The 26620-nt window shown below is 36.1% G+C and overlaps 1 protein-coding gene across 4 annotated transcripts in view; it reads left to right on the top strand.

The window, feature by feature from the left end:
- The first annotated feature begins 1240 nt into the window (after window positions 1-1240).
- Chd2 (chromodomain helicase DNA binding protein 2) overlaps window positions 1241-26620 on the top strand; it is a 127065-nt gene continuing 101685 nt past the window's right edge. The window contains exons 1-3 of one of the 4 annotated variants that reach the window (XM_005320109.4): window positions 1241-1841; window positions 2183-2314; window positions 25702-25933. In XM_005320109.4, the coding sequence (XP_005320166.1) occupies window positions 2253-2314; window positions 25702-25933 (294 nt within the window). In that variant the 5' untranslated portion in view covers window positions 1241-1841; window positions 2183-2252. Of the gene's footprint in view, window positions 1842-2182; window positions 2315-5439; window positions 5942-25701; window positions 25934-26620 lie in introns of those variants that run through there. The other 3 variants (XM_040274486.2, XM_078051220.1, XM_040274485.2) reach the window with 3 other exon arrangements.

Genomic DNA, 26620 nt, shown 5'->3' on the forward strand with positions numbered 1-26620 from the left:
TTTGTTCTGATTGATTGATATGAGGGGCTGTTTGATCTTTGTGTATGTTCCAAAGTGCAATGTGGATTTTGATTTTGATACTGAAGTTTTTGTAGAATTGAAGGAGTTTTAATTGTGGATTTTATGTTTATCTAGATTCAGCATTGTTGTTTTTGTTGGTTGTAAATCTAAAATGGATTTCTGTAGTGAGGGAAGGACATGGTTCTGACAAAAATATAATTTTGAGTAAGGAAAGTTGAGTGGATTTGTTTTTTTTAAAGGAGACATGAATATGTTGTCTGCATGGATGCTTGATGAGATCATTGACTAATAGTTTTTGACAACAGTAATAATTTTGTTTCTTTAGATCTTATGGTTTTGATCTTTAGGAGACTGCTCTGTGACATTACCTTGATAACTTGCCATCAGATCTGATCTATTGTTAATAACCTATCATTGTTGAGATGAGTATACACTTAACATTTGTATATTATTGAAGTAATAAGGAAATGGTTGGGAGATGTGTATGTTCTGTTGATGTTTGGAAATGGAGTTTCTTGGGTTTCTGATTTAAAGGTGATCGTGGTTGGTCCTTATTCTTGAATTTGAAGTACTTTGTTTTGCCTAAATTAGTGTGGGAAGAAAATATAATACTGAGAATGTTTTGTTGGGTGAAGATCCAGGGTTATATAATGGGTTAATGATTTTTGTGTACCAAGAAATACTGAGATTTTTGGGAAAAGATTGTTAACTTTTGCTCTACTGCAAGTGAACACTAGGGAGGCGCTCTTGAGTTGTAAAAATTACCCCTTTCTTCCAGTTGGGATTGAAAATTCCCCCTTAAACTTTGTCTTTAAATGATTTTAAAGCATCATGAAGAATGCAAGGCTTCAATTTAATTTATACAATTGAGGTTTTACTTTTATTTAGAAAACATTTTACCCATGGGGGGTTAATTTTTTAAAAAGATGAGTACTTAAGCTAAGCTTTAGATTCTCCAAGATTTATCCCTATTTCAAAATGGCTTGATAAAACACCACTTCCTGTCCAGGGAGGAAGTTATTTTAGCTCAAGGATTGAAATATTTAGCAGATCTTTAGACAAAAGGAACAAATTACATTTCTCTCTGGCTTAAAAAGGGTGCTTGAGCCAGAGGGGGTTAAGAAGCCCTTCCCCCTCCCCCTGTTGGGGTGGTCTGGAGGGGCAGGGAGGTGTGGGGGTGGGGGTCTTCAGGCTCCCTGGGATGGAGGATCTTTTTTTTTTTTTTTTTTTTTTTTGGTGGAGATGAAGGGGTGGGTCTATGGTACATCACCTGAGTTGTGGGGTAAATGTAGAGAGTGTCAATCAAAGGCAGAGCTCTCAGAGCTGGGAAGGAGGCTCTAGATGGCGGCTGTGCCTTAGAGAGAGCGCGCTCTGCTCCCTGCCTTTGCCTCACTTTACGCAACTTTCCCTAACTTTCGGGCAGCCTCAGGGGGCCCCCGCAGCCCCCTGCCTCTCCTAGTGACTTACTGGGGTCGATTTGAACCTTTTTTAGGGAGAAAAGCAGCTTTTAGGAGCTTTCTTTTCGTGCCTTGTTGGAAAGAAGCAGCCGTACTGAGAGCCCAGGTCGTTGTTTTTTCCAGCTTAGAAGCCATGGCGCACCTCCATTTTTGTGCGCTCTCCTAATGAGGTTTTTTTTTCTTCCGGACCTGTTTTAGTATTAATTATTGCTTTATTTTTTGAACAGTTGACATATTTGAGGATTATTTTATTTATTTTTCGTTTTTAAAGGAGGATTTTGCCTTTATTTTTAATTATTTTGGATCTGATATTTTTCTACTACTAGATAGGACTCTTGCTTTGGACATTACTACATGGATCAGGTAAGTTCACTATCATTAGTGATAATTTCAAAGATTTATGTGTTAAAGTTTGCTTTATTTTCTGTAAATAAGAGAAATTCCTGGATGACGCAATAAGATACAGAGATTGTTATTTGTATCCAATGTGTTACTTTGAGAAACTTTCCTTATTGATAGTGATGCTTTCAGTGTTTGGTTTATCCTGTTTCTTTTTTTTAAGGAAAAAATGGAAATATTTCTGTATTTTGGTGCTTAATGTTGTTGCATTATAACAATATCATTAACATCGTCAGGACTTTGTTCCTGATAATAAAAACCATCCATAGGAGCCGGGACCTTACCTTTCTTTCAACTTTTGACAGTAAATACCTGGGCACAGGACTTCAAAGCAAACAGATTCCCCCTCCCCCTTAATATTTAAGAATTAAAAAGATGATGAGAAATAAGGACAAAAGCCAAGAGGAGGACAGTTCGCTACACAGCAATGCATCGAGGTATGAGCTATCAACTTTCTTCCTTTTTGTCTTTTTTTGGGGGGGAAACCTCAGCTTACAATTATTTACCTTGACAGACATGTAATGCTGTCTGTGTTATAAGTATTTTTCTGATTTGGATTAGTTTTTTAAAGCGTGACCTTGAGATTGCTAATATGCCACACCCTAATTTTTTGGTCGCATTTTGTGAAAGTTGAGTTGTGACTTAAGGCCTCTTAGAGCAGTCAAAAGGTAAGGTACCTTTATTCAAAGGGGCCTTTCCTGTAAACTACAGTTTTTCTGTTAGTAAATTTCAGATTTTAGGTTTTTGTGCTGCAGAAAAATGACCTTGTCGGTTTAGCCATTGCTGCATTGCACCATTTTACATACAAGGCAAATTTTTTCTTTGAAGAATCTCGGATATCTAAACTTGTAACTGAGGGCCATAGAGGAGCCTTGTAGTAGTAAATTATAGTAAATAGACATTTGAGAAAGTTATATGAATGAAAAAATGTACATTTAAAAATGAAATTGCAAAAAGGACACTTTGACTGATGCCTCTCAGTTTATATTTTTATTTGACTCTACATTTCTTTTGATACACTTGACAATTTAGGAATTTTTGATGATTTATCAAAACCTTTACTTGGTAGCAGTTCCTGAATTTATGAAATCAAACCTGTAATCACAGAAATCCTGGAATGCTGTTAATATACTTCTGCTTTGTGTTTGTATTGTGATTTTATTTATAATTGTATATTTTACATTTAAAATAACTTAAGATTTACATTTATATACTTTCGAAGATTGTGCTTTCTATTTGGTAGATGTAGTATTTTTTCCTCATATCTTAGTTGTTGCTGCTTTAAATTTATTGATTTATTTCGACAGAATCGCCTGGAATGCTTTATCTTCTGAAGCTTATAAATGTACTGTTTGTTCAAATCATAATTTGTTTCACATTCCTTGGAGTAGCTTATTAGTGATTTAAGTAATAAACTCTTTAAGATGTTTTTGTTAAATGATCTCTGTATCTTAATTTTTAAAAGTACATGAATGCATTTTGGGATGTTTTTTTAAGAATTGTCATGTTATAAATTTTAAATCATGCAGTTAACAAGAATGTGATGGGTTATGTGTTTTTTTTTTTCTTCACAATTTTGATTTTATTTTTCTGTAACTATTTTTCTAATTATTAGGATAGTAAATTTGGAAGTTTTGAATATGGTTTATTCCAAATGTTGACTTTCGCTTTAGACTAAAATATCTTGAACCTTTCTTTTAAAAATATATTTGCAAACTACTTTTGCATATTGAGATAATTTTTGGATGTCTTTCAAATTGAATTGTCCATGTAATTACTAGGTTATATGTAGGACAAAAACTACTAATCGTACACTGATTTTTCTGGAAAGTTATGACAATTTGAAGAAATAGTTTCCCCAGATATATTTGACAGGTTATTAAAGATTCAGTTCTAAAATGTTGCTCCCTTGAGTGTATGATTTGCATAGTCTCACATGGGTTTTGGCTTTCTTATGTAAGGTTTGTGGTTAACTTCATTGATCAATGCTTTCTAATGTAGAAAACTGAGCAGTGCTGCCATTCTTTTAATATTTTTACTCTCATCTAGAAAACTACTTGGAAGTTGTTATGAATTTGACTACTTGGAGTTAACAGCTGAATAAGAAGCCATGTATTTAAAGCCTTTTGCCAAGTTATCTGTAAATCATACACCTGATGAATGTCCAAAAATATTAGAGACTCCTTGACAAGAAGATGGAGTTACTTTTAAATTACTGTTACTCTAAATTGCATACATTATTAATACATGTACATAATTATGACATCACTTCCTTTTAAAATTGTAAAGCTTAAAGGATGTTAGTGTTGCTTCAGTGTAGTACATTGTTACTTCTAGTGAGCTGATATTGAATTGTTCCTCTAGTACTTGGATCCTGTGTCATTAATCTGTAAGGGCCCATGTTTTTATGGCACAAAGCATGGTATTAGGGAATATTGTGAGAATCACCTTTGTAGCCCTAGTCACAAGACAGTAAAGGAGTTTGCAGGTCAAGTAAACTTTGGTCTGAACTAATTTAGGAACTCGAAGGAATGTGTGTGAGTTTAAGTAAACCTGGTATTTTCTGTATTTGTAACTCCTGTATACTTAATAGTGATTATGTAAGCCTGTATTATTTGGACGTTAATGCTCAATTCTAATATGTTATACGTTGTATTTTACTATTTGAAGATTAAAAAGTTTTCTTTCACAAATGTGATTTTAAAAACATTTGATATTTGTAAAAATTTCTAAATATTTAAAAGTGTTGGCAATGGACATAAAAAGTGTACTGTACACTTGTCTTGGGATAACTTAAGCAATATCAAAGAATAGAAAACTGGGGAGAAGAAAATGGATGGAACTGTGTGCACACAGTTCTGTATTCTAAGATGCTACGTTTGCAGTTTTAACTTAAAAACAGTTTATTAAATTTATGGCTAAATCGTCTGCCTTTGATTCAGGTTTGTTTTGATAACCCAAGGTGCGAGTAAAATCTTATGCTTTCATAAGCCTTTTCGCCCTTAGCTTAAAAGGTTGGGGATGATTAGAAATGGCATAATGCAGTGCTTGTGGATTGGAACAGGCAGTTTAAATGGCAGCCATTTTATGACGCTGATAATACTTTAAAAATTGGGATTTTTTTTGAGAGGGCTGAAAATAAACGAAACCTGAACTACACAAACATTTTTTTCCCCCCATTCTCTTCGTCTTTGGTGCTCCGATGCTGAAATAATAGACAGCTCGATAGTTAACGCAGGCAACAGCTCTGAGCCCCTGGCATCTTGGTGGAGGTCCAGCTCAGTCACAAAATGGCTGTTCCTTTGTGCCGCAGCGCTGACAGACATACTGCATTGCACTGTGTACTCGCCAAACAGCAGGAAGTTGCCGTGCCGAGTTCAAAGGCCGGCCGGCGCTGGCGCCCGGTCCTGATTGGCTATGCGCGCGCTTAGTAACAGCGGGGTCAACGGCGGCGCCTTCAGGCAGGCCCCGCCCCGTGACGGCAGCAGGCTCGCCGCCGGGAGGAGAGAACGCCGTGACGTCTATCCGCATGCGCGTGTTGGGCGCTTCTCTTCTCGCTTTAGTCAGTCGTCTGCCTCTGGGAGGGGGGAAAGAACCCGGTGGGACTTTCCGGTGGGCAGCTGGTTTCCTGACTGATTTGGCTCTTGGCCGCCCTGTCTGCCTTTATCTGTACCAGTCTACACCCCACCGTGTGTTTTTCTTTGCTGGTTCCTGGGCATAGTTGTTCTCTCTTGGAAGCGGCTTTTACTTTGGGAGAGAAAAGGCACTTCAAATAGAAAACCTTCCAGTGTTTTTTAAAGTTTTTGCTTTCCCTTTTCATACCCCAGTGGATTTTTCTTTATCCCTGTTTATTTCCTTGTTCAGTGAAGAGATTAGTGAGTTTAAATTTGTTACCATTGACCAAAACCGGAACTTCTTATTTTAATTGAATCGTTAATGAGTGCTAAAGCTGCTCTTTAGTACATGGCTCACAAACCAAGGGACGATTGTTTGAACTTGACCCCTTGCATTTTTAGTTGGTACCATACATTTTCTCAATTGGCATTTGATGGAGAAAAACTCAGGTCAGTATGTATTGTGATTTATATATATAATATTTACAAATGGTTAAGTAGAATATAGTTTTGAGAGTTATTGGTTTTCTAGTAAGAATTAAATAGTGGAAGAATACAGCATTAGGTATCCATTACTATGCCAACTAATATCAGCAACAACTCCTGAGTGTTACCAGCACTTGCTAAAAGATACTAGCTCCCAAAAATCGGTCAAACCCTTGTTAAAATCTTGGGAAATGCCTTCTCAGAACCTCCAGTTATATATATATAACTTCCTGGTAAATAATTAAAACAGCTCATGGCTACCTCGTTTGAGCCTCTTGAAAGGAATTGTGGTTTTTACAAAAATCATAGGTTTTTTTTTTTTTTTAAACGTTACGTTCACAACTGAATCACAAACAATGAATGTAAGCACAAAGGAAAGGCCATATTAGTGGATTTTTTTCCTGTTCACTGACATGCCTTTTCCTTTTCCTGCCTTATTTCACTGTATTTTATCTGTAATAAATGAGTAAGCTGTTCTGGAGTAGTCCCCAGTTCTGAGTTGTTTTAGTTGAGTTAAAAAAAAAAAAAGTGAAAGATGTGGACTTCTTGGAGGTAGGTAAGAGATGCTTTCTTCAGCCTATCTCATGTTTCTGAAAAAGTTTGTGAGGGGAGAACACCACTATAGTAGTGGATTTTGTAGATTATCACAGTCTGGATTTTGGGGAAGAATTTTTTGAAAGATTTATTGGGAACTAGTTGAAAAATGGGATTTTCAGTTATAGAAGTTTACCAGAGATGTTTTAAGTGGTTTAAAAATGATATGTATATTTCATGTAAAATATTTAACACTCATAGTGACTTAAATACTTAAAACTTCGATGACTATTGTTTTCCAACATTTAAAAATATTTCTGCCACCACAAGAACAAAGATAATAATCCCAACTCCCATTCTGTGTATTGAAATTGAGTTCTAGTTGTATTAAACTTAACAGGGGCCTGGGGTTGTGGCTCAGTGATAGAACACTTGCCTTGCACACATGAGGCACTGAGTTCGATCCTTAGCACCACATAAAATAAATAAGTAAAAAAAGGTATTGTGTCCATGTTCAACTGAAAACAACAACATCATTATTTAGTATTTGCTAAACAGTTTCAAATTTCTAAGTTTAGGGTAGGATTAAGTAGTAAACATTGCAGTTATTATTTAGAAGAATAATATTCTTTATGAGATATTTTAGCTGAAGTAGATTTCAGGACCACATGAATTAAAGTGTACATCACAGATTTACTTATTCTGTGAGTGAATTATTTTGAATCCATGTATAGCCAATTAGTGTTTGTTTTTGAAAAGTTCTTTCTTAGGTCTGTTCTCTTTCTTTTGTAATATTTATTTTTTGGTTGTACACTATACCTTTATTTTGTTTATTTCTCTTTATTTGGTGCTGAGGATCGAACCCAAGGCCTCCCAGGCGCTAGGTGAACAGCTCTACTGCTGAGACCCAGTCCCAGCCCCCATTGATCTCTTTTTTACCTTTTAAGGAGAATGATGTAAAGTGCCAAGGAAAGAATGTTGTGATTAATCTTTTTGTATGTATATACTTCTTGTTTAGAACTTGGTGCTTTGTAATTTTTATTTACTTAGCTCTTTGGTTAATATCTTTTGTGAAGATCACATCAGGTTAGGGAATAGTAGGCAAACAATATTTGATAAAATTGTTTTTTATTTTTAATTTTTTTTTCGTTGAAGATGGATACAATACCTTTATTTTATTTGTTTACTTTTATGTGGTGCTGGGGATTGAACCCAGTGCCTCACATATGTTAGGCAAGTGGTGTATCACTGAGCCATAACCCAGGCTCCTCGAGTTTTAATTGTAAAAGTTGTAGCAAGTTATTGCTTTAGGAGTGAATATGGGAGTTCAGTTGAATTTTATCTGAAACAGATTTTATAATTAGTTTATTGTTGTACCCTTCCCCCTCATATAGCATTCCTAACAGATGTGACTTTCATAACTTTTTGATACCACTTGGGATTTCCACACATTTGTTCGATAAACTTTGGTACTTAAGTAAACTTAATTCCTAATGTGAAAACTGAGCAACTACTCTTCATGACTTCCCCCATTTATTAATATTTTGTTAGTCCCTCCTCCCAATTCCTTGAAGACGGTTTTGCTTTAACAAGAAACAGGTGTTTTTAAAAAGTTATCTTCTAATCCTGGCATGGTGGCATACACTGTAATCCCAGTGATTTGGGAGGCTGAGACAGGAGGACTGGAAATTTAAGGCTAACCTTAGTCACTTAGCAAGACCCTTAGCAATGTAGATCTTGTCTCAAAAGAAAAAGTCATCTAAGAGTTATTTATTTTATTTATTTTTGTGGTGCCAGGGATTGAATCTAGGTCCTTGTGCATGCCAGGCAAGCATTCTATCAGTTGAGCTATATCCCCAGCCCTAAGAGTTATTTTGTATAAAAATGAAAATAAATTTGTTACTATTCTATGAGTGAATTATTTTGAATAACTTATTCCCTCTCATATTTCATCTTGACTGGTCAGTTTCCACTAGATTGCCAATTACTGTTTGTAATTTTAGCTTTATTAGTATAAAGCCAGATTAACACAAGTTGGCCCAATTATCAAATGTCCAGGGTTTATTTATTTATTTACTTTTAAAAACTTTTGTTGTCGATCTTTTATTTTTTAAAATTCATTAGTTTAATTATTTATATGTATGTGGTGCTGAGGATCGAACCCAGGGCCTCTCACATGCCAGGCAAGCGTTCTACCACTGAGCCCAAGACTGGCCCTCTATTTTTTCAATCAGTAATTTTAGCATAGTACTAGAAACATTGTTTATGTGTAGTTATTATGACCTCCCCCACTAATTAATCTAAACTTTATTTGATTAGGTGACTGGGGACAGTGGTGTTTCTTCAAAACCCCTGTATTTGGATACATTTAAACCCAGACTAAAGTGGAGTACAAGGCCTTTTCTTATCAAGTAAATTATGTAAAACCTGAGTGTATGAAAGTCATTCATGCTACATTTTTTGATACAGTTTCAATTTATCATTTTATTGTTAACATGTTGGATTGTAGGTCAATTTAGTGTTTCAGACATCTTCCTGGAGTGTATTTCATACCGAAAGGTGTTCTCCCTCCTTCCATAGTGGTGACTGAACCTCTGCATGCTAGGCAAGCACTCTATCATTTATTTGTATTCCTGTCCTTTACTTTTTATTTTGAAATAGATTCTCCTTAAGTTGACTGAGCATTCCCCGAACTTGCCATCCACCTGCTTCAGCTTTCCAAGTATCTGGGATTATAGGTGTGCACCATGAAAAATACTACAGTTTGCTTTACTGGGATCCTTATAGTAGGGCAAAATATGATTACTCTGATTTTAAGGGTGAGAATGCTTCAGAAGAGGCCTAAGGTAACATTCTAAGGATAGCCCACATTTTATATGTTATATTTAATTCTGATTTCTCTCCATGGTAAGAGCTGTGATAGATTTTACTGTGGTACTAGAATTTTTTATTCCCAGTTTAGGTCAGTTAAGTGTTCATTTTTGGACTTGGCAATTTTCTCATTTTTAAAACATCATTGGGTAATTAGGATTAAAATATTATAATGACTGGAAATATTTAGCAAAGAACCTGTCACATTGAAAGTACTCAACAAGCATTAAGCTGTTAGTAATATTTTCAGTTGTTTTGTTTACTCTCTTGTCCTCTTTCTACATTTCTTCAGTGCCTCTTTATGCCAGTTTGTTTCTGAGGGATGTTGTGGTTGTCCTGGCTTATCATTTTAGTCCAGTTGGAAGTGATTTTTGTAACAATTTTAGGAGGCAATGTGTTTTAGTTAAAGCCTTACAATGTGTTTTATAGTTAATTCTGGACTCTTTGGCGGTCAGCCTGAGTAGTTAGTTACCCTCCAACCCCAAGCTGGTAATTACTGCCCATGTTTACCCTCTGCCTCATTTCCTTTCTCAGGCTATTGCAGTACAAGAGTGAACAGTGAATATTACTGTGGAGTGCTATTTGGATATAAATTTAATAGCAATAGTATTTATAGCTACTGTCCCGTAAATGGATGTAGCTTGCTTGTAGTAATCAAGTCTTCATCATGGCACTATGTATTTGATTTAGCATAATTGCTTAATATACCGTTTATTTTTCTGAAATTATAGTGTTAATATTTGTGTTTTTGGTTTGTGCTACTTCTCAGTTTCCTTTTTGGTTTATGGATTAGTTGAAATCTTTTTTTGTTTTTATTTCAGATTTTGGAGAACATTTAAAAATACACCAATGTCCAGCCTAGCCCTCAAGATTTAATTTTTAAAGTTCTCCATATGGTTCAAATTTCCTTGTGTTTCCATGTGTTTGTAGTGTCTCCATGTGTTCTGAAACTTTTTATAGTCTTAGTAGTTTATTTTGTATAATTGTTTGGGTTTTTCATATGGGCCATGATGTCATCTTTGAACAAAGATATTTTGGCTTGTTCTGAAACTTTTCATGGAACACTTTTTGTTCTTTTCTTTTTAAAAAATAACCATTGGTCTTTCTGTTGTCTGTCCCATCTTCTTTATTCCCCTTTCCATCTCAATTTTAATAGTTTGAATTTGGAACTTTGGAAATAAGGTGGCTTTATTAAGGTGGGGGAGTTTATAGCCTTGATGAAAAGAGGAAGAGTTTCTGAATTAAATGTCTACCAGTTCCAGTTCTAGGAGTACTTTTTTTTTGGAACTGGGGATTGAATTCAGGATCACCTGACCACTGAGCCACATCCCTAGTCCTATTTTGTATTTTATTTAGTGACAGGGTCTCAGGCTTTGCACCTCACTTTTTGCTGAGGCTGCCTTTGAACTTGAAATCCTCCTGCCTCAGCCTCCTAAGCTGCTAGGACTACAGACCTGCACCCTTGTGCCCAGCTAGGCATACTTTTATCTTATGTATACTGGTGGAATGTTTTCACTAAAGGCTTCTAATTTCTGAATTCCTTGTGTCTTGTTAAGCTCCAGGGATTCTCTTCCTTAGGGTCATTCTCTACTTAACACCCTTCAGATACCTCAAAAAGTTTAGATTCTAGAATCAGTGCAGTTACATTCCATTCTGAACCCCACATTCCTTCTAGTTTATAGAGGAATGTATCCTAAAACCAAAGATTGCAGCAGTGGACATGGTCTGTTCTGTGGGAGAGTTGTTTAGAAGCTGGTGTTTATCACCTACTGGTGGATTGTAAATTTTAACCATTTAAGACGGAAGATGATGATAAATGTAAGAATACCTCATTTGGATGTATTATTTGTAAGCCTAGTAGTGCCTGATAGTTTGTAATCTTTTCATTTTGGATTTTAAAATCATAAGGGAAAAATTTATGCTCTAAACATTTTATAGGAAAATACCAAACTAGTTTTATTTTTACTAAATGTTTACTGTGTCAGGTATTGTTTTAAGGGTGTGTGTGTATTATTTTTTAATGTTTTATTTCATGTTGGGGTAAGTATAACAGAAATGTTTGTGGTTCCTTCCAAGGTTGGTTAACAATGCCCTAAATTAACTATCCACAGAGTTTTCCTTGAAGACCTGTGTGTAATATTAGGTCCCACTGAGCTCTTTTGTACCCATGTCGTTCTGTTCTTCAGTTGAGTTATATGCTTATCAGTAATTAGAAAATACTTCTAAATTAGCTTGTGCTCATTGTATTTTAACTGTCAAGTCACTAGGTACAATGATTGTGATAGATCTTTTAAATGAAAATAAGTTGAATGCTTTGGGAAGACTCAATATTTTCCAGCATTTTAGTGTCTGGTATAAGCCTCCAACTTATCTAAGTCCTTTATGTTAATTTGTATAATACAAACAACTTTATGCATAAGTAGATATAATTATCATCCTTATTTTATAAATGAGAAAATAGAAGCACAAGGAGGGGGTAAATGGAAGAATGCAGTTCACATACTGGCAGTTTGGCCTTAGGATTGTTTATGCATTCTGTGAACAGTTTGTTGGATAAGAAGAAACTATATAGCATATTGGGGAAAAGAGTAAAAAGTCTTGAATCCTTTTGTACTTAATATAATTTTATACAAAGAAACAGCAACAACAAAAACAAAATCACGATGCATTGTGAATGTAATTGATGCCAGAATTAAAATACTGTTCAAAAGGCCATCATTTTACATCACAATGTTTAAGTAAAAATGTGTCCCTGATGTGATTCCCATGGGGACACTTTAATAACCGAGGAAAGGTAGGTGGATAGTGAAGTACTAGAGACTTCAAAACTTCTCCCTCAACCATTTTGACTCCATTGCCACACATACACTTTGGATTTGACCTTAGTTTATGAATATTCGTGCTTTGCCTCTAATTTTTGTTCAAGCTATGTGGGAATTGTGGCACATAGCTTTTTCATGAGAACCACTTGGATTTTAAAAAATAGGTGGATGGCCAGGTGTGGTGGCATACACCTGTTATCCCAGCAGCAGAAGGATTGAAAGTTCAAAGCCAGCCTAAGCAAAAGCGAGGCGCTAAGCAACTCAGACCCTGTCTTTAAATAAAACACAAAAAGGGTTGGGGATGTGGCTCAGTGGTTAAGCACCCCTGAGTTCAATTCTCAGTATCTCCCCCCCTCCCCCAACAAACAAACAGCTGGGTGTGACAGCTCACTCCTGTAACTCCAACAACTTGGGAAACTTGAGGCAACATGATCACAAATTTGAAGCTGGCTTCAGCAAATTTTAGATAGGTTCTCACTATCTCAGAAAATTATAAGGGCTTGGGAATGTACCTCAGTGGTAAAGTGCTTATGGGTTCAATCCCCAGTACCAAATGAAAAATAAAAATGCAAGTCTTGTACCTGATCGCATTTTTACAGGTTTTATAGTGGTAAATGTAAGCGCCGTGTGGGTCTGTTTCATAGCCTGAACTGGGAACGTTTGCTTCCTAGATAATGCCTTCTTTTTTTTTTAAATGTCTGCGACAGTATGATGATATATATTTTTTTTTTGTTAGAGAGAGAGAGAGAGTGAGAGAGAGAATTTTTTAATATTTATTTTTTAGTTTTCGGCGGACACAACATCTATGTTTGTATGTGGTGCTGAGGATCGAACCCGGGCCGCACACCGGCCAGGTGAGCGTGCTACCACTCGAGCCACATCCTCAGCCCTGTAGATAATGCCTTCTAAGGAAGTAGTTTTTCAGTGTGGTGGATGTTGAAAATCTTAAATGGTTACTGTGTTTTCATTTCAGATAAAGTCGTTTGACATTGAAATACAGGCAATAATGTGTGGCTGATCAGTTGTAATTTTTGAAGGAAGGGAGTGATAGGTCAAATTATTGCAGTGCTATTTTCTTAGCTTTATGTAGGCATTAATTCCTCAAATTTACTTGCTAAGAATCATCACCTGGTTTGCTTGTTTAATCAATGTTTATTGCTTTATTTTGAAAGTTTCAACAAGTTGCCCAGGTTGGCCTTGAACTTGTGACCCTGTCTTAGCCCCCCAAGTTGCTGGGATTGCAGATATGTGCCAACATACTCTGTATTGTGCACACTCTTTTATACATGTGCTATTTTTTTCTGTCAGAAGACAGATTTTAACAAATTGAGTTTAAAGATATAATTGGATTTTATTAGTGATTTATGAATTAGACCAGTACCCTATCTTCTTGCTTGGAAGATCTGAAATTCACTTGTTCTGGGATATAATCCTAGCCATAGGCCAGGAGTCTGTGTTAAACAACAACCTTAGTTGATTGTACTGAGGCAAGTTTGGGAGTGTGGGCCAGTGGGATAAGGTTTGGATCTTTGTTCTGTCTCTTTTTAGCAGTAGAATATTGGGCAGGAGCCTCTGAGCCTCTTTTATCATCTTTTAAAATAAGGGTATGGGTAGTACTGTTGTCCCTTAGGGAAGTTAGAATTAAATAATGCTTCTTAAGTAATGATTTTCAATTAGTAGCAGTTTTATGTATCCCCTCCTCTGAAGTTTCTGCATATTTTTGTTTGTCATGATAGAGATGCTGCTTGACATCTGGTAGGACAGTTCTCCAACTTCCGCAAAATTTATCCAGCCCCAAACATCATAATGCCAAATTTAGAAACCATATCTAAAATATTTAGTGAACTGCCTGCCACAGTGAATGTTGGTTTTTATTAAAGTGGAGGCCCTTCATCTTTGCTTTTTTTTACTGTGGTTAGATCCAGGGACCTCTCTGCCTTTCTTGGACATTGTAGGCATAAGTTTCACATTTACTGTTCGGGTTGATAGGCAGCACTTTTAATCTCCTTTGAACTTTGAAGTTGCTGTAAATACCATTTACCCTATAGAAGTTTGAAAATTGTAGCCTATATGCTAGTGCTAGTAATTAGGAAGTAAAAGACCCATGAGGCTGAAAGGCAACTCCTGGTCAAACCAATTCATTTATTCTTAACAAAGTATGTAAATACTTTGTTAGTGAATTTCAGGGAGAGCTTCTCTCCTTTGCACAGCTTGTTCATTTATTTATTCTTGTGTTTTTACCTAAGTAAAAAACTTGAGTAGTCTTTAGTATATATGTGTCTCTAAATCCTGATTAGATATTTACTTGCAAAATAGTTTATCCAGTTTGTACCTTATCCAAACTCCTTGATAGAATTAGTTTTTCCTTGATGATATATATGCCCGGATGCCAATTATTTGGTACTTCATAAACCATTTAGAATGACTCAAATGTTAATGGGCTGTAGGGAAGCAGAAGTATTTTGATAAAACATAAGGTGACTTCTGTCTTGCTCTACTTGAGAATTTTAAATATGTGCTTATCAAATGTAGGTGTATTCCTTTTTACCACCGGCCTTTATCTGGAGGGTCCTGGATTTAGCCTTTTTTTCTGAAAATTGTAAACATTTTGTGCACACTTTCTTTTTTTGTTTTTTGTTTTTTGGTACTGGGGATTGAGCCCAGGGACACTGCACCACTGAGCTACATTCCCATTCCCAGCTCTTGTTATTGCTTTGAGAGTTTCACCAAGTTGCCCAGGGTTGGCCTTGAACTTGTGACCCTGTCTTAGCCTCCCAAGTTGCTGGGATTGTAGACACGTTCCAAAATATCTGTATTGTGACACTGTTTTATACATGTGCTTTTTTTTTTTCTGACAGAAGACAAATTTTAACAAATTGAGTTTAAAGATCTAATTGGATTTTATTAGTGATTTATGAATTAGTCCAGTACCTCATCTTAAAAAATAAGAAGGCGTTCTGAACAGAACAGTCAATAATAAAATTTTTTTTTTAGTTGTAGATGGACATGATATTTTTATTTTTTTTTATTTTTATGTGGTGCTGAGGATTGAACTCAGTGCCTCACACATGCAAGGTGAGTACTCTACCATTGAGCTACAACCCCAGTCCATAACAGTCAATTTTTGTAAGATAGCTTAAACAGGAAGAGGAAACAACAGTACAAAAAGCAGATGGGTAAATATCCAGTCACTCAAGATTTTTTTCCTTGTAAAGGTCAAAGCACAGGGAATTTTGTTACCATGCTAGCTAGAATTGACCTATTTAGTAATATGGCTATCATTTCTTTCCTGAAGGTAGCATGAACAATTTCATGTAGCATAAGAAACCAAACCATATTGTGTCTCAGGGACTTCAGTCCATATCAGTGGCCTTCCATAAATTAGCACTTCGAAGAAAGTCCATAGTTTTATCTACTGTTAAAGTAACTTCTAGAAGAACTTTTGAATCCTAGGAAGGGATCAGTTTTGCGATGTTAAAAGCATAGTATTTTGTAAAATCATGAAGAACTTAGAAAAGTTCAAATAATACAATTGGAGTTTTAATGCAGATGTTAGACATAGCTATAATCTTGTTTAACCCTCCTCATTAGTATCCCTTTTATCCTTTGCCATATAAAAATTTGCCATTTAAAAATGTACATATTTCATGTAATTTTAAGTTTCAGAAATAGTTTTGAAATTGTCTTGTGGTTGTACTTCAGCCCTAATCACCATTTAATTGCATGGGATGAATAGCTCACATGTTCATATATGGATATGTAGATGATGATGATTATTATAATTTGGGTTTTACTTGTCTGTTGCACCAGTTTGATTTATCTGGGCTAGATATTCACATATGAATTCCAGGATTTATATGCCTATTTTATTGAAATATTTTTTAGTTGTAGTTGGACACAACATCTTTATCTTATTTATTTATTTACTCAGCCATTTATTTGTTTATTTTTATTTGGTGCTGAGGATCAAATGCAGGGCCTTGCATGAGACAGGTAAGCGCTCTACCACTGAGCCACAACCCCAGCCCCTATTTTATTAATTAATTAATCAATTTATTTATTTATTAGAGAGAATTTTTTTTTAATATTTATTCTTTAGTTTTCAGTGGACACAACATCTTTCTTTGTATGTGGTGCTGAGGATTGAACCTAGGCTGCATGCATGCCAGGTGAGCGTGCTACCACTTGAGCCACATCCCCAGCCCCCCTATTTTATTTTATTTTTTAAATATTTTTTTAGATGTTGGTGGGCCTTTATTTTCTTCATTTATTTATATGTGGTTCTGAGAATTGAACCCAGTGCCTCATGCATGCTAGGCAAGCACTCTACCACTGAGCTACAACCCCAACCCTCCAGCATCTTTTAATATTATACTTTTTAAATTTTTGCAAAATAGATGTGTGAAATAATCTGTCCGAATATACATCTCTCATTGTCCAGTGAGGCTTAATTATTTTTCCTTAAATTTATGTGCTGTTTCAGTTACTTTTTCATAATTGCATGTCCATTTTCTTAGCCTAGTTTTCTATGAGATTTGTGGTGGTTTTTTTTTTTTTTTTTTTTTTTTTTGGTACCAGGGATTGAATTCAGGGGCACTGGGCTGCTGAGCTACATCCCCAGCCCTATTTTGTATTTTATTTAGAGACAGAGTCTCACTGAGTTGCTTTTTGCCTTGCTGTTGTTGAGGCTGGCTTTGAACTTGTGGTTCTCCTGTCTCAGCTCCCTGAGCCCCTGGGATTACAGGCATGCACCACTGCACCCATCTCTATTGGATTTTTGATATGTAATTTTGGTGGGTGCGGGGTGGGGGTTTGTTGGTGGTAACTGAATCCTCTTTACTACTGAGCCACATCCCCAGTACTTTTTATTTGGAGACAGGGTCTTAGGGCTTCACTAAAGTTGCTAAGACTGGCCTCAAAGATCTGCCTCAGCCTCTAGCGTCATTGGGATTCCTCATATGTTGTATATATATCTTTTGTCATACATACAAATTTCTTTTCCCAATATTTCTATGTAATGTTGTTTATTCTTTAGAATCATAGGACTTGAACTAGAAGTTTAAGGGGATCTTAAAAATGCATTTTTTAAAGGAACTACATTGTGTTCTTTGCCAGAAAGAAATTTATGATTTAGTAATGTTTTTTTACCTTTCCATCTTCCTAAGACACTTAAAAGTGAATGGAAAGGAATAATTTATGCACCAGCTTTGGTTGGTTTAACAATCTGTTCAACTGAAGAATGTATGAGAAGGAAGGGCACCAACCACATAGAGGATAGGGGCAGACTATGGAGTGACTTACAGCTATGCTTGATCTTATAGTCTTCTCCCTGGAGTAATTCTAATTAATTAATTTTAATTAGGAGACTTTTTACTTATGCTTGACAAATAAGTGCTCCACAAATATTAGTAATTCATTCTATCATTGATAGAAACTCATTCTTGGAACTAAGTTTTATGGAGTTCCATAGTAGATAGCTTTGCATTTTTCCATATTTTGCTTTAACCAACAAAATAGCTGAGGTCTACAAGGCAGTTCAGCCATTTTGTGTGTTAGGAAAATAAACACTATGCTGAAAATGGTGATTCTTGGGGCAGAGAACCCAGAGATTTGCATTAAGTGGAATGTTGCTGTGCTGCCCTCTTGTGGCCATTCAGGAAATAGCAATTAAAAATTAGGAAATGGAGCAATAACAATGCTGTTTGCTTTAACTATTTGGTTTAAGAAATATTTACTCTATTTTTACTTACTTCAGAAAGACCTTGACAGCATACAAAGTTCTTTTATCCATAAGTGAAAGGAAGTGTTAAAATTTTTCTCATGAACATTTTCTATTGGACTCTAAAATCCAAGTTTTCACTTAAGTTTGTTCCCTTATTTTTATGTCATATTTCTCTTGGAGGAGTGGTTCAGTCAAAATATATAAAACTTGTTTGCAAGTGTATTTTGAGTAATTTTCAGATAGACTTTTTTTCTTTTTTGATGAAGATTTTGTGTACATCGTAGATGATTATTGTTGAACATTTCATTTTTAATTACTTTAAAACTGTGAAACCATTGGAAACAAGGGAGTTTTATTACTTATTTATTTAGTGAATGCTTTATTAAAGAACTCCTCACCCAAGTACTAAATTTAACCCTTTTTATTAGTCTTGTGGGCTTTATACCTCCTTTGCTATTAGTTGGCATAAAACTACACTTTGGTACTAATGGTATTTAATACTATAATTAGGTATTAATGGCAAATCTACATAGTCTTTCAGGAAACTTCCTATACCTTGAAGGAATAGACTTTCAGTCCTCTAAATGTGAATATATTTTCATTGTTATTTTTAATTTTTTTTTTTTTTTTGGTACTGGGGATTTAACAGGGACACTTAATCACTGAGCCACATCCTCAACCTTCAGGGTCTCACTGAGTTGCTTAGGGCCTCTATGAGGCTGGCTTGAACTCTTGATCTTCCTGCCTCTGACTCCTGAGCCACTGGGATTTCAAGTGTGAGCCACTGCTGGCCATTGTTACTTTTTTAAAAAGCCATTTTCCATTTCAACATTTAGGAATATGTCCCTCTGTAAGTATGAAAGCTAAGCAATGCCTTTTAATTGTATTTAAAGAAGCATCCCCACCTCAAATATGTGTTTTTTTATTGAATGTTTGATCTAACATGATGGTTTCAAAAATAAATTTAAAAACACTTATTGTTAGAAAGACAGTAGAATGGATTTGATATGACTTTTTCCTATCTTATGAATATACCACCAGTGAAACTCTACATCATGTACAACCAAAAGAATGTGGGTTCATGGTGGCTGGAGCAGTGGGCAGGAATGGTTAAGTGATGAGGTCTGAGGAATTCTCAGAGGTCTATATAGAATTAAATTGTACTTAATGTATGTATAATATGCCAAAATACACTCTACTGTCATGTATATCTAAAAAAAAACTTATTTAAATTTTTAACTCATTTTATATGGGACTGAGTGTCCTGCTTCCCTACCTTGCATTTGACTCTTTTTGGATGGATTTATTTTGAAAATCGAACACATTTAGTCATTAAAATTGTTTCAGACACATAATGAACAGCTGTGAATTCACCACTAAGCTTCAATCATAAAATGTGAGAAATATATTTTCTGATAACATCTTCCTCAGTCCTGAGAAGTACATGGAACTGGGTATTTGGTATTTGTCCTTTCTTGGGTGTGATTTTCATAAGTCTGTGTGTGTGTGTGTGTGTGTGTGTGTGTGTGTGTGTATTTCTGATAACTCATCCAACTGAGTTAAGCACTGTTGCAAATTTATAGATTAAAATGCATTTCAAACAAGTGTGTACTGATAGGAATATGGCTGTGTTTTCTACCTACCAGCTGCTATTGTGTGCATTGTTATGTTTCTACTTGTCATTTTCCATATAAGCACAGAAAATACACAATTGCACAAGAAGTTATATACAAGAATATTTATAGTTTTATTTGGTATAGTGAATAATTTGGAAATAAATATGGAAGTGTATCAGATATTTAGCTTTTTTTAATGTTTTTAGATGTTGATGGCCTTTATTTTGTTCATTTATTTGTATGTGGTGCTGAGAATTGAACCCAGTGCCTCCCACATGCTAGGCAAGTGCTGTACCACTGAGCTACAACCCCAGCTCCATATTTAGCTTTAAGTAAAATAGAGCTTATTTATACTGTGAGGCAGTTCAAAGGGAATGAGATATATGTACATATCCTGACATGGGCATTACATTATATCTGTAGTGATTCATACTTTTTAGCATAAAAGACTGAAAACATTACTAGTTAGCTACATTGTTCTAGTACTCTTTTGTAGACTAAATGCTGGGTCTTTAGTTTAATTGTGTCTTGCTGGGTCTTTTTAGTTGTACTTGAAGATTTTCAGTCTTGGAATGTTTTCTATTTTGTGGGAGAACATACTGTGGTCCTGTGATAATTTTAGTTGGTGTGATTGCCAGAATATGATACCACGTCTTACCTGGAGTTAAGCTATATAGTAACTGAAAAACTAAGCCAGTCATTTCAAAAAGAGGCAGATTGCATTTTCTAGTGAAGTCAATAAATTTCCCTTCTCTAACATACTAGGTTCAAGGAACATTGAAGATGAGCTTCCCTCTCAAGTCTGTTTTTATATATTGGGAAAAATGGGAGGCAAGGTAGTGTAGATGGTAACAGCTGGGTTTTGGGGTCAATTTTCTAGTTCAGGATGTGTGTCATTGCTAAAAGTGAGGAGAGTCAGCAGAGTATGAGGGTTGAAGCTGACTTCAAAATGAGGTTGCGTTCTTGGGGTTTTCAGTGGTAGTAATTGATATGTTAGACATCAGCATTTAGAAGTATCTAATAGGCACTGAACTTAGATACTCTCCTATCATAAGTTCAGTGCCTGTTACCTCAAAATTAGCTTGCTACATAAGCAGTGGATGTAGGGGTTGGAGATGAGAAATATTAGAGCTTAGCTTACTTGGTATTCTGTGCGTGGTTGGTGGCTGGAGCAGTGGGCAGGAGTGGTTATCTGATGGGTCTGAGGAATTGTCAGAGGCCAGATTTTACAGGGCATGCTGAGATTGCTGTTACAATGACCTGGCCAAGGGTAGCTGCTCTCTGATCTGACTTTGTTGAGGCACTGTGCTGCTTTGCTGTATATGTGCAGTTTTCAGGTTGTTTTCCTCATCCTTTTCAGGGACACTCCCCTTTCTGAATCCCTTAATTTATAAGAAAACTCAGGAGCTTCTGTACCTTTTAGCGAGCAAATGGTGAAAGCAAAACTAACAAATTCCAGTGAATCAAGGATTTTTGTGGTATAGGCTCACCAGTAGTTAGCTGTGGAGAATGAAATCTGAGCTTGGATGTGAGATTGTTAAATATATGCCTTTTGGTATAAGGCTTTGGCATTTATAGAATATTGATTTTATAGCTGTCATTTGATGGTCTCATGACTCTACAGGTAGATGACAGGATGGTGCAGGCCTGAGCAATCTACCACTAGTACCAGAATGAAGACTAGATGCTAGAGAATAGATTGCACCCTCTTTCATCCCCCTGGGGATTGAACCCAGGGTTGTTCCAGCATTGGTCTACATAGTCCTCCCGCTCCCATTCTTTTGAGACAGGGTCTTGCCAGGTTGCCCAGGCTGGCCTTGAACTTGCCATCCATCTGCTTCAGTCTCCTGAATTGCTGGATTTTCAGGTGTGTGTCACTGGGTCTGGCCAGAAGCTGCATTTTTTTTTTTTTTCTGGTATGGGGGATTGAACCCAGGGGCACTTAACCATTGAGCTACATCCCTAGTCTTTTTTACTTTTTATTTTGAGGTAAGGTCTCACAATGTTGATGAGGGCCTAGAGAAGTTTCTGAGGCTGCCTTTGAACTTGTGATTCTCTTGCAGAGGCTGTACTTTTTTAACTGTTATTGTCCAGCTTTCTTTCTTTTTATTTTTTTCCCCTCTTGCCTAGTGATGGCCTTCTAATTGTACACAGGTATAGAGTTAGGGACTCATGTGTCTTAATTAGCTGGTCTAGTCAGCTTGATCTGAAAAGGGCTAAGTAGTCAATAATTACAATGAGAATTTAAAAGTTGTGAGTCTCATAGCAGGGATGTTTTGACTTTGGGGACGTTTTATAATAGGGATAAGATTTACTTTGAGTCTTTAAGGTTTTTATTCCTTATGGTAAAATAATATGTGGGTTTTGAGTTAGTCTTGGATTGTCTGCCCTCCCCACAACCTTCAGATTTTCTAGTTTTGTCATTGGTCAAATTTTAAAACATCTCAGTTTTTTCATTTTTTAATACTAACTCTCAATAGTATTGTTCTGGGGAATAGGCAAAATAACACATATAAAGTCTATATAAAATACATGCAAAGAATTATGCCTTATAACTATGAGGCAATCAGGCAATTGATATTTTTCCCCACCTTTCTTCCCTTCTTTAGGTAGAGACAGCCCCTACCCATTATTTTTCATTGCTTCTTCATAACTGCAAGGTTCCTGCACTCAATTGTGCTTATAATAGATCACACAGGGTTATTTGGGTCCATCCCAGTTTCCAGTGTTCTAATCTATTAATTTTGAATACATATTTGTCAAGTGGTATAATCTTATTTCTAGTTTGGAAGTTGCTTTGCTGGTAAATATGAAGCTTCCCTTCTTTATTTTTTTAGGCTTCATGCCATAGGACTTACCTCCTAATTGCTAAAGTCAAGGACCTTTCTGAGAAGTTAATGTTACTCTTGGTTCTGGGTTTTGTTTTGCCTGCCTTTCTTTGCTGAGCCCTGCCCCTGTTGTGAACAGATCCCTTTTCAAGCAACAGAGAACTATCTTATCTCTTTAGCCATTGAATTCCTCCATTTTAGTTCTTGTCACTTTAAAGTATTTTCAGTTCTACCAGGGTGCCTAAATGCTTTTTCTTTTTCTTTTTTTAATTTGGGGTATAATTTCTCATTTTTCCAAGTGTACAGGTTACAGAATCACATTAGTTATATTCTTGAGTATATACATGTATTGTCTTTGAGCTTGAGGTTGATACTCTATCATTTCTGAATGTTCTGTTTGTTTGTGAACCTTGTGTTTCAGCTGTTACCTACATTCTTCAATTCCCTCTTCCTTGAGGGATAGGGATGTTTGGAGTGAGAAAGGGGAAGGGAATGTATAGATGCTAGTATTGGGCAGTCACATTAGAATCAGTACCCCTTTTGCAAGCAGGACCCCTCTGGATTGGGATTAATGTGTATATGTTTTTATAAAGCTCCTCAGAGGAGTCTAGTTTACACCTGTGGAGAACCACTCATTAGTATAATGGCAACCAGATTGCATTCTTTCTCTTTGTAGTACACACTTTGGTTTTCTTACAGATAAGAAAGTGGATTCAGATTGGTCAGATTTTGGACTTTCTGTGTCAGGGAGGTGTGAAAATGACAAATACTTCTGAGTTTCAGTTTTACATCATTTAAAGGGAGCAGTATCTTTTTTTTGTGGATTGGTCTCTGTGTCCTCTATTCTGTACCATTGGTCCACCCGCCTGTTTTGGTACCAGTACCATGCTGTTTTTGTTACTATTGCTCTGTAGTATAGTTTGAAGTCTGGTATCCCTATACTGCCTGATTCACTCTTACTGATTAGAATTGCTTTTGCTATTCTGGGTCTTTTATTTTTCCATATGAATTTCATGATTGCTTTATCTATTTTTACAAGAAATGCCTTTGGGATTTTGATTGGCATTGCATTAAACCTATAGAGAACTTTTGGTAATATCGCTATTTTGATGATGATAGTTATGCCTATCCATGAACAGAGTATATTTTTCCATCTTCTAAGACTTTCTTATATTTCTCTCTTTAGGGTTCTGTAGTTTTCATTGTATAAATCTTTCACCTCTTTTGTTAGGTTGATTCCCAAGTATTTTATTTTTTTTGAGGATATTGTGAATGGGGTGGTTTTCCTCATTTCCATTTCAGGGAAGATTTGTCGCTGATATACATATTTGACAAAGGGTCTAAAAGCATGCAATGGAGGAAGGATAGCATCTTCAACAAATGGTGCTGAGAAAACTGCAAATCCATATGCAACAAAGTGAATCTGAATCCCTTTCTCTCGCCATGCACAAAAGTTAACTCAAAATGGTTCAAGGAGCTTGATATCAAAACAGAGACTCTGCATCTGATAGAAGAAAAAGTTGGCTGCAATCTACATACTATGGGGTCAGGCTCCAAATTCCTTAATAGGACACCCATAGCACAAAAGTTAAAAACAAGAATCAACAAATGGGACTTACTTAAACTAAAAATTTTTTTTCTCAGCAAGAGAAACAATAAGAGAGGTAAATAGGGAGCCTCTATCCTGGGAACAAATTTTTACTCCTCACACTTCAGATAGAGCCCTAATATCCAGAGTATACAAAGAACTCAAAAAATTAAACAATAAGAAAACAAATAACCCAATCAATAAATGGGCCAAGGACCTAACAGACACTTCTCAGAGGAGGACATACAATCAATCAACAAGTACATGAAAAAATGCTCACCATCTCTAGCAGTCAGAGAAATGGCAAATCAAAACCACTCCAAGAATTCCATCTCACTATAGTACGATTGGCAGCCATTATGAAGTCAAACACCCACAAGTGCTGGCGAGGATGTGTGGAAAAGTGTACTCTTGTACATTGCTGGTGGGACTGCAAATTGGTGTGGCCAATTTGGAAAGCAGTATGGAGATTCCTTGGAAAGCTGGGAATGGAACCACCATTTGACCCAGCTATTCCCCTTCTCGGACTATTCCCTAAAGACCTTAAAAGAGCATACTATAGGGATACTGCTACATTGATGTTCATAGCAGCACAATTCACAATAGCTAGACTGTGGAACCAACCTAGATGCCCTTCAATAGATGAATGGATAAAAAAAAAAGGTGGCATTTATACACAATAGAGTATTACTCAGCACTAAAAAATGACAAAATCATGGCATTTGCAGGGAAATGGATGGCACTAGAGCAGATTATGCTAAGTGAAGCTAGCCAATCCCTAAAAAACATGCCAAATGTCTTCTTTGATATAAGGAGAGCAACTAAGAACAGAGCAGGGAGGAAGAGCATGAGAAGAAGATTAAACAGGGATGAGAGGTGGGAGGGAAAGGGAGAGAGAAGGGAAATTGCATGGAAATGGAAGGAGACCCTCATTGTTATACAAAATTGCATATAAGAGGAAGTGAGGGGAAAGGGGAAAAAAAAACAAGGGAGAGAAATGAACTACAGTAGATGGGGTTGAGAGAGGGAAGGGGAGGGGAGGGGAGGGGAGGGGGGATAGTAGAGGATAGGAAAGGCAGCAGAATGCAACAGACTAGTATGGCAGTATGTACAAATGTGGATGTATAACCGATGTGATTCTGCAGTCTGTATACGGGGTAAAAATGGGAGTTCATAACCCTCTTGAATCAAATGTATGAATTATGTCAAGAGCTATGTAATGTTTTAAACAACTAATAATAATAAAAAAAATAAAGGGAGCAGTATCAAACTTCAGGTCCTTCTTATTTTTATTTTTTTGATACTAGGGATTAAACCCAAGACTACTTTGTTCTACTACTGAGCTACATCCTCGGCCCTTTTGAGACAGGGTCTCACTAAGTTGCCCGGGCTGATCTCAAATTTGTATCTTCCTCCCTCCGCCTTCTGAGCATCTAGTATTATGAGTATGTGTCATTGTGCTTGGCTCACCTTTGGGTCTTTGTTAAAGAACTAGTCTATCTTAAAGATTAGCTGATACACAGCATCATAGAAGCACTTGAGGTAGCTGTTGGGATTGTTGAATAATATCAATAACATTGTTTGTGTTATAAACATTTAAAAATGAATTTGAGGATTTTGCTCTTATGTTACTAAACTTATTATCTGCTGATATTTTATCATGTGAATTTTTAAAAATATAGATTTATATGGCAGTTCTTAAATCTCTGTGTCTGCCTCTCTTCTCTTCCTTTTTGAATCAAGTCATTCAGCCTCTGAAGAAGCTTCAGGTTCAGATTCAGGCAGCCAGTCGGAAAGTGAGCAGGGCAGTGATCCAGGAGGTGGACATGGGAGCGAGTCGAACAGCAGTTCTGAATCTTCTGAGAGTCAGTCAGAATCTGAGAGTGAATCTGCAGGTTCCAAATCCCAACCAGTTCTTCCAGAAGCCAAAGAGAAGCCAGCATCCAAGAAGGAACGGATAGCTGATGTGAAGAAGGTATCTTCTTTGTTGTACAGTGTTGACGTGCTGCTAGATAGAACCAGCCCCCAGACCTATGAGTTTTAGCCACCTTTTTCTATATTTGCAATGCCTTTCTGATTTACCAACTGATTCAGTTAACAGAGCTTTAAGAAAAATATTTAGTAATATAAACTATCCAACTATAGGGCAAAAGTCAAATTTTTGTAGTTTTGGTCTTTAACTTAAAAAAATAGTTAAAAAATGTTATGCTGTGCTAGTATCAGAGAACACCACTAATAGTTAATAATAATTCTCCATTTGATTGTGGAGTGCAATTGTAAAGCTCAATGAAAGATAATCATGATCTAAGAATAAAGACGGTTTTTGATAGCTCAGCAATGGAAGAGAAATACTTGTTATAGAAAAAAAAAAGACAGAAAAGAATCTTCTAGTAAAGAATGCAAAAGGGCAAAAAATTTGAGTCATGTAACGTTTTCTTATTGATGGTCAAACTTTTTAGAATGCATTTCTTTTGTTGGAAAAAACTAATTACTTGGTTTAATCATCAGATTGTAACTTTTTTTTTTAGTTGTAGATGGATACAATACCTTTATTTTATTTTTGTGTGGTGCTGAAGATCGAACCCAGTGCCTCACAAATGCTAGGCTAGCGCTCTACCTCTGAGACACAACCCCAAACTCAGAATGTAATTTTTAAAATATA

The sequence above is a fragment of the Ictidomys tridecemlineatus genome, chromosome 5, assembly GCF_052094955.1.
Source record: "Ictidomys tridecemlineatus isolate mIctTri1 chromosome 5, mIctTri1.hap1, whole genome shotgun sequence".
Taxonomy (NCBI): Eukaryota; Metazoa; Chordata; class Mammalia; order Rodentia; family Sciuridae; genus Ictidomys; species Ictidomys tridecemlineatus.